Source organism: Phascolarctos cinereus, unplaced genomic scaffold (genome assembly GCF_003287225.1).
Source record: "Phascolarctos cinereus isolate Bilbo 61053 unplaced genomic scaffold, phaCin_HiC Scaffold_7;HRSCAF=346, whole genome shotgun sequence".
Lineage (NCBI taxonomy): Eukaryota > Metazoa > Chordata > Mammalia > Diprotodontia > Phascolarctidae > Phascolarctos > Phascolarctos cinereus.
Window position 1 is genome coordinate 79,164,215 of NW_027556180.1, and position 9,343 is coordinate 79,173,557.

At 40.6% G+C, this 9,343-nt stretch overlaps 1 protein-coding gene across 1 annotated transcript in view; it reads left to right on the forward strand.

Moving 5' to 3' along the window:
- The window catches only part of PLEKHM3 (pleckstrin homology domain containing M3), a 195,115-nt gene extending 186,923 nt beyond the window's left edge, over positions 1 to 8,192 (forward strand). Inside the window, 1 exon segment of the mRNA XM_021008670.2 lies at positions 1,677 to 8,192. Coding sequence (XP_020864329.1) covers positions 1,677 to 1,854 — 178 coding nt within the window. The 3' untranslated portion in view covers positions 1,855 to 8,192.
- The last annotated feature ends 1,151 nt before the right edge of the window (positions 8,193 to 9,343 follow it).

The window sequence follows — 9,343 nt, forward strand, 5'->3', positions numbered from 1 at the left end:
ACCTCCTCCATCAAAGGTTTTGCTGAATCAAGTGCAGTCACTCTCAGCTACCCAAATCACAAAAGCTGCCAATATATTAGCTAATAAAAAATGTATAGAGCTATGTCCTAAAGACAAGTTGGCCCTGTCCCAAAAGGGCTAAGGTCTCCTCTCACCTTCTCTGGGGAAAAAAAAAACAACCAGAAGGTGTTTTAATCACTGAGTCCTACAGATAATCTGGTTCAGGGAAAGTAGTGAGCATCCTATTCACTGGGCTCTCACTCAGCCATAAGTTTAGCAGTGAATGCCTTCACCCATTACATTGGCCAGCCCTCTGACCCTTCCACCCAGCAGTAGAACCCTGGGGACCAGAAACTGAGGACTAAGTTCTGATAAACTACTAGACAGTACGTGATGTTAAGGCTCTTATTATTGCTTGCATTGTACTAGTATGATCTCTAAAGAAGGGTTCCAGCTCTGTAGAGAGCTTTGTAGCATCCAGGCTATAAACTCCTTGACCCGTATACAGACCCATACACATTCTGATATTCTGGTTCAGGGGAAGGAGAGCCACCTATTAAACTGTGAGACACTGGCAGAAAAGAGTACTGAACAGGTCTAAGTCACCATCTCCACCCTCAAGGATCTGACTTCTTTCATGTCCTTCATTCTTGCTCCTGTTCAGAGTCCTTAGTCTAGGCCAGTGCTGTGCACAAGGTAGGGCTCCCACAAGCACTGGTAGAGCTAATGAGTGCAGGCCTCACTCTCCTCACTTCTGGGAGGCAAGAAGTGCTGCTTAGTAACTTGGGAGGAGAAGGATGAGAACTTAATGTAAGTATTCAAGCTCTCCATTCCAGCCTCTTTAGTTATGGTTGTCAATTATATATTATTAAAGTTTTCAGTAGAAACAACCCATTCAGAAACCCGTGAACAGACTTTCACTTAGTTAAATAACAGACCAGTCATTCTTGTGGAATGTCTCATCTTTCTAAATTCTAATATCTGTTTATTTTTTTAAAACCTGTTATTCTTCTCCTTTAATACTTGTCTTTGTTTTGTCAAGATGGACTTTTAAAGTTTACTCTTTATTTCTGTGAATTGCAGGGATGCAATTCAGAAATTAGAAGATCATATTATGTTCACATTTAAGGTCTCAGCTAAGGATTTTGAGTTAATGGGAAGCCACTTAACTCCTGGTACCTGGAGCAAACATCTGTATTTTTCACAGAAGTAAATTGCATCGCTTAAAACTAGTTCATAAAAATAGTTAGTTTTCTATTGGCAGTCTAGTTCACAGTCATTCTTTAGCTACCTCCACCTACTCTCTTTTACTGTGGCTAACTGTTCCTTTTCACAGGTGGGAGAACCAAAGGATGCAGTGATGTAGTCATTATTACCCATAACTGGAGTGATGCTGGTTGATTTTTGAGGGGCCCCCCCACCCATATGTTCAGAAAGTGCTAAGTCTATGAAAGGGAGAGAATTTTGTTTCCCCAGTGAAACAGAACTTTAACTCTTAAGAAAGGAAAAACAGCCAAATTCTGTTAGCTATTCACAGGTAGGTATTGTGTATGGTTGTGTAAAATATTGCATTCTGCCCTGATTACACTGGAAGCATATATCTGATAGGGGAGCATGAACTCTGGGCATCAGATGGTTGTGTTTCCCTCATTCATGTCCCTGCTTGGATTTTGCAGGTGTGAGAGCTGTGGAGCAGTTTTCCACTCTGAATGCAAAGTGAAGTCAGTCCCCTGCCCGAGGTGTGTCCGCCGAGAGCTGCAAAAGAAGCAGAAATCCTTCTGGAGGAGACTAAATATGGATGAGAGCCTAGAAGAGGCATGCAGCATGTTTGAGCTGTCTTACCAGAACACATGACTGCCAGCCGCAGGCCCTGGGGGAGCACGATCTGCTGGTTCACTAACAGGTGGTACAGCAGCTTCTGAACGAGCCAGACACATACTGTGGGAGGGAGATGTGTCTGTCCTTTAGCTAGAGATACAGACACATATATGTTTATGTTTTCATATGTACGTAGGTACTGTCCAAAGGACCTCGAAGCCTTTGTGGCTTGAAGATTACCCATAGCTGATTACGTTTCGTCAGGATTTTCAGCTGCTTCATCTCAAGCAAGATGTAGTGTGCACATGATGCTTTAGAGGTCACAGACTTTTCTCTTTGGCCCTCCGGAGCCATTTTATTCTATAGGCAGAAACGTTTTCTGCCCTGCTTATTATTTCATTCTGGGGGTTGTCATTTAGTAAGCAGCAACAGTGCTTCAGGTGATTTTTGTGTTATTTATTTTTAGCCTTCACAGAAGCTGAAGCAATTGCAGCAAGTTAACCCATCACCTATTTCATGGGAAAGTTTTCAGAATACAGTGACTCCTCTTGGCTCCTTCCAGGACCCTCTATCACTGGCTATGTCTCCTCATCTCAGTTTCTGCCATAGGAACTATAATCCCCCTACTGGTATTTCACCTAAACAAAGTGGAATATCTTGGAAGCCGTGTGTGGGTGCTTATTCTGATAGCACTCATCCTGATTTCACCCATGGAGCTAGTTCTGATTTTAAAATTACACTTATAAATTTTGCTTCCTGATAAAATACAAGATTTCTATGAAAAATGGTAATCAGACCATTTGTTGATATATATCCCAGCAGCATTCTCTTCATGGGGTGGCCACAGGCCACATGTGCCAGATTATATTCACAGCTATTTTAAATCAGAAATGCCATAGGAAAGCCCAGTGTCCTATCAACAGGGATGATATTTATGGTTTTTAATGGGGCTGGGCTCAGAAGAAATTCTATAATTTTACCCAATGCTGCAATTAACAGACTGGCAAATACAGTCTGTGATGATCCCACTCCAGGAGAAGATGCCTTCACTGTCTTTGAAGGAAAATCACTGTAACGCCTACAGATTCTTCCCCACCACCTTCTGTCTTGGTTTCCATCACAGTTGTTTTGGGTCTGTAACCTACCACTAATATTAACTCCGCTTTCATGTTTTGTCATTTTAAGTTTCTCAATCCATCTTATTTATACTACTTGAGTACTTAGAATATAGGAATAAGTAATCACATAAATATAGTACTTTAAAAGGGAAAAAGGTAAGAAAACATATCCACTTTAATAAAAACCATGAGTCTAGAATAAATAGGAAGAGTACTTAGTTACTTTGCTGCTGGGCAGGATCTAGGTGTTCCCAGAGCAGTGTCCTTTTAAAGGCCACAGGTACTGTTGTCACTGGGACAGAGATGACAGGTGGGGCAGCCCTGGAAACATGATTTGTTTCCATTCCCTTCCATTAAAATAACTCTTACCACAATACTAAAGTGTGTTAAAATTGAAGTTGAATTCCTAATCAACTTGGGAGGTCCATTTCATTTCACTGCAGATCAGAAGCCTTTGGCTTCTTTGTAATTTGGTTATTGCTGAGTTTTTAAAACTTCACCTCACTTTGTTTCACAAAGAACCCTCCCTGATTACATTCATCCTCTCTTCCTCCCTTTCTCCAGAACTCAGCACATGTATTTTTATGTCACTCTCACACAAAGAAATAACTGAGCTGACTGGTGCCAGCAGGCAGTTAGATGTGAACATTTCACCTCTTGACTCACACCAGTCCCTCATACTACAGACCACACATTTAAACTGAATAGCTAACCACCAGGCGTTTCATTTCTGAATTATACAGTAGCAGCAGTGCTGTAGCTGAGGCATGAAAACTTGTTAAAAGGCCAGGCCTATTCATAAGAAGCCTTATGGTGCCTTTTCCTCTTGGAAAAGCAGGTTATCTTCACCACCACCACTCTATCCTCCCTTCCTTCTCCCCCTCCTCCCCAGCATGGATTACATACAAAAGAAAAGGGGTGGAAATTTTAAAATAAGCAGTTGGTAGACAGGCAAACAATCTGATCTCCCCTCACCCCCACATTCCTGAAATGCAGTATTTATATTTTCCAGCCTCAGAGAAGATAGCAAAATGTGATCATTCACAAGAGAATTATAGACCTGCTTATTATAAAACAGATGTGCTCCAATGGCAAAGTGCCTTCCTTCCTCCACCCCCAGTTCTTTGTCATTGTAGCTTATTTCTTGCCTTTGTTATAATTAATGTATCTGTGATCCTGGCTACGACTAAGCTTAGCCATAGTGAGCTGCATTTGGAGACCTGAGGAGAAGGATTGCTCTTCTCCTCCTCTAACACGCTCAATCTCTGTACAGTCTTACCCAATCTCAGATCTTCCCAAGAGTAAAGACACGAGTTTGGCCTTACGGGCCTTGTGGCTTTGTTTCACAAGGTGCCTATGAAGGTGGCTTTGACAAACCAGAGTTCAGATGAAATCCATGAGAAAACGGTCCACATCATCACTTTATGCATGTTCCCAAAAGAAGACATAGAAGTGAAATTGCAGTCATCCACCCAGATCTAGAACAGTAGCCTTGCTGTTTTGGTCCTTTCCCCTTGTTGTGAAGCTTCCCCAAGGTCCAGCATCAACAACCCTATCTGACAGGCCTCAACTTAACTTCTCTGCCCCCATCCCAATATCTGCTGGTGGTGAGGATCACAGATATTTGAATTTACATATGCAGTGAAAATGCAAAGTTGCCATTTATAACCCAGAATGCCTTAGAAGAGTCTATGATACTTTTTTTTAACTGTTTTCAAGTCAAATAAATGGCTTTGTGCAGTGCATTCAGCATTTGCCCCTCCTGTTAGGAAACAGTCAAACTGGATGCAAACCTCATGGATCACTGCCTTCTTAAGGCCAAATGAATATCCTGCTTTCCTGTGTGTTCCGTTTCTCATCCCAGGTTGAACGTCTTACACATGAGGCATATAACAAAATGGCCAATTAATCTCCTAGAGCTGGCAGCAGGTTCGAGGAACCTTTCTTCACTGAAAGGGCCAACCAGTTCCCTGGTGCATCCCCTGAGGAAATCACTTCTGTTGGTGCCAGAAACATCGTAGGGTGTGATATTGTCCAATCTTGATGAAATATGGGCAAGTCAAACCGTGCAGCAAAGAAGCCAGTTCCTTAAATAGACCTCAATTTGCAGCACTACAGGAAGGCCACAGAGCCCTTAAAATCACGTAACTGAAATGGAAGAAGTTTTCTTTTCAGGTCCAGTTTTCCCCCAAAGTTAAAAATATTTCTGCAGGACAAACCAAGGAAACTTCTGCTTCTCTGCCTTTTAGCAGGGCAGCGGTATAGTCATTTTCACATCCCCCAAATCTCGAGAGTAATCTTCCTTTGGAACATTTGATCAGCTACTAAAAAGTAAACATTCCTTCACTTCAGAGAAAAATTGCTAGGAATAAATTTCTGTGATTTCTAAGAGATCAATTTTCCCAACTCTTCTCAGGAGGGATTTTTCTTTCATTTCTCCTCAGCTTCTGTAAAAAGCAGAAGCATTTACAAAAATACAGGACCCCTCTTCTAACTGAGCCACCTGCCACAAGCCAGCTACGGTTCCTAACTGATAGCAAACCCTCTTTAGTTGTATTTCTCTTTGTGCACCCGTACCCATTGCTGAATGCTGGTGCAACATCATTTCTTCTCCTCACCCCCACCAACCCACCCAGAGATGTCTGTCATCATACAAAAGCAGAATGATTTATAAAATAATTTGACGTGAGTCAGCTGCAAGACAGAAACATTCTCAGTGCAGACTGGGCTCTGTTCTGCTCCTTCTCTAGAGGACAGCCGCAAACAGTGTGGATATAGATGCTCGTACAGAACTATTAACTGTCGTTCTTTGAGAACTTTGCTGAAATAACTAGCCTATAACCTATAACTATCCTACTTCAGTCTAGGGTCTATAAATAACCCAGAGATTATCTTTTTGATTAGCACAGTAAAAGGAGACATATGTAATTCTCCATCTTTTATTGCTCTCTAGCTTTGTCTCTTGTTTCACCTTTTCCTAAAATTAAATTTAAAAGTAGAGAATGTTGTGAACCACTGTAGGAAAAGGCTTTGGACTATTTGACTCAAAATTCCCAAATTGAATTGTAATTGAGGCTACTTTTTAAAAGTACTGGTATCTGTTAGTAACTTTGTTCTTGGGATTTTAATATTTATCCCTACTTGTCACAAAGGAGAAATAGGTTATTCTTTTAAGTCTCAGTATTTTATGTTCTTGGGAGAGAGTATCGGACTGTTAACAGGTTGCGTCTGATTACAGGTGAATGAGCCCATTTGGACGGGCATGTGTTGGCTCTTCTCATGTGGTACTTGGTTTTGACTTAGGTCTCAACACCTAGTCCTCTTCATGCTAGAAAGTGTTCTTGGTTTTACTGGGTTCACAGATCTTTGAGATGAGGTTTTAATTTGAAGTTGATCTGTTTCCATTTGAGGGAAGGTGTTGTTTTGATGCATACTAGAGTACTCTGTGAGACTCTAAGTTTAATAAAAAGTGATTTTAGACAGCCCATCAACAATAAATGCTAGAGGAATGAAGAAGCAATAGCAGGAACTGTCAACTTATCAGTTGGTAGGTTTTGATTTGTTTTCTCATTTTTATTATTTCAAATCATTGCTTATTACATGGCACATCTCATAAAGTGATGGCACATTCCAACATGATAGAAAGTACTTTTAAATATAAATAGGACACAGAGTTTGGGGTTTTGCATCGTCCTTTCTTCATGGGACTAGAAGCCCTTGAGGGCTTCTCTTTGTAGAAAGGTCTGGATTGAAGCTGAGTGTTGGCCAACTGGGGCACTTTAGGCACTATGGAAGGGAACCCATTAAGTAGAAACTCTTACCAGGCTGGAGAGATCTCTCATTTTTGACTACCCTGCTGCAAACTAGTCTCTCTCCCTTTGTCTTCCTCACCCTTGGTCCTGGGCTCTGGCTGTGATTCAGGCTTTTTCACTAGGAAGCTAGCTAGTGAACAAGTGGGCCCTCATGGCTTCTACTTTGTATCTGCCTTCTGATTTGTCTTTTCCTGTAGGAGTGCCTTATAGTACTATCTTGCGTGTCTTTATTCCTGCTTCCAAACCCCTCATTAAACAGTTTGTCTAATCCACTTGAAACTCCACGATAAGTCTGTTGAGCATTCAGGATCCTCAGCCTAAAATATGAACCATTTTGCTTGTTCTCTCCTGGCTTGACGCATTGTGCGTATGAGATGTATACAGGGCCGGCGTACTCCAAGATGCATGTCAAACCTTTCACCTTAGTTTAACTTGGTGCCTTAACTTCAAAGAACAAAGAGAATCCTGTCAGAAATGCTTTGCCAAGTTTGAACAGTACCAATTCTAGCCCATGAGGATTATTGGCCATTTTACCAGGAAATACAAAGGTCTCAATAATTTAAACTTGAAGCTGCTTTTTTAATCAGTCATTTCCCCCCCCCCCCTTTTATTAACTAGACTCAGGGGAATTCAATGATGACATGAAGGCTTTGAACCAATGGGTAGAAATGATGAATAGCTATTTCAATTGGAGCCTGTAAACCAGTGAAATTTGCAACAGTTATAGGTTTGGGGAATTAATTTGGGCCCCGGGGATCCTTTTCCTTTGTTGCCCAAAAACCAGAATCTTCTTGGGTGAATATCATTTTTGCCATGAAACACTGTGCTTTGTGTGGTAGATACCAGAAGTAGCTCCCTGGTTTTTCAACACTATAGACCTAAAGCCAAATTTTGGCTTTGACCATAGGCAAAAGTCGAGGTTCAAACAGTTGATCACCCACAACAAAAGGTCATCAGTCTGCCCTTATAAGAAAGAGTTGAGAGGAAGGACGGACTGCTAAGATCATAGAGGTGTCCTGGGTCAGAGACTAAAGAGTAAAGAGCAATTCTGTCAGATGCAATTCATTATTATCTTCCTGGTTCAGGGCGATGTAGTTGTTCCCTTATTTCTGTAAGAGCTAGATTCACTTGTTCAGTTCAGAATAAAGGATTTTCATTTTCATATCATTGTTGCATAAATGGCAAGAAACTGTTTTTTGGTGTGCTAATTTATATTTGGATTTTTCTGTCTTTAAAGTTTTTTATATTGTTTTGTTTTTATTTAACTTTTCACCACTGGGTTTACATTGTATTTTTTTTTAACTGAATGTAATAATGTCTACGTGAAATTGAAGTTGTATTGTTGACAAGCACCTGGTTTTTATGGTCATTTGTAACCTAATTTAAGTACACCAATCCCTAATGTGTAAAGTTGTCTCCTAATTAATAAACAATACGAAAATAATTTCTCCTCTTGTATTTCTTTCATTAAAATAGTAATGTGACAGAGATGGTGAAAGCCTGAACTGAGGACTGGATGTTATTCCAGTATATTCAAGGCTATTTTTATTAAAAATGGCATGTACCAAAGTGTAAAAGCACTTTCATTCTAACTTAGTCCTAAAGGTATGGTTTTTTAAAAAATCTGTCAATCTGAAATATATTTATCAGAGCTTTTTCCACTCGTTAATGTCATAATGATGATTTTTTGCTTTAAAATTCAGCTTTTAAAAGGCATGAGCGTAACGCTTCGAGTCTTATTTACTGACAGTTTTACTTGCTCACAACCCAATTTTTTTTCTTAGGTCCTGGGCCTATGGACTCAAGCTAACAAGAATAGTTGCGGTGGGTTACTAGCATGAAATATTGACCTGGTTTGCTTATGTCTAGCGCCCTCCTTCCTTGTGACCAGTGCTCTGAGTGTCACAATTTGCTACAGCACAGTGTAAAGGCTAAGTGGGAGGTTATTTAGCAAAATGAAGAGGTAATTTACCACGTGGTACCCAGGGCCCTGAAAGCATTAATGCAACTTCCTGAACTGTTTGGCTTATTAGTTTGAAAAAGTTTTTGTACATTGAGAATCTTGCTTAATCCCCTGACTCAACATGATTTAGAACAGAAACTCAGATGAAAGGTAATTATTTGCAGAAGGTGATGAACACTCCCAGTATGGCAAATCTCTCCCTCATAATTCCTACTATCATTTTGGCCCTACAAAGGAGGAATACAGGTTGAGAGAACCTGGACAGATTTGATCTGCATCATTGGAGGGAGTGCCCACAACAATGAGAGCACAGATAAATCAAAGTATAAAGGAGAAACAGAACCAGTACTTTGTTTTTTCTAACCAAACACTTCCCCCAGCACTTAAGTCTGCCTGGCTTACAGCCCTGCTACTGCCATTTATACTTCTTCATTGGTTGGTCAAGCGCCAACAAGAGTGACAGGCACGTACCTAAGGCCCTTGACCATTTCCACAGAAAACACGTAGGTTTCTATATATCCAGCCCTAGCCTCTCTCCTGAGCTATATTCACCAGTTAACTACCTTTTGGACATATAAAACCAAATGTCTGACAGTCATCTCAAACTCAATTCTTCCAAAACAGAACTCATG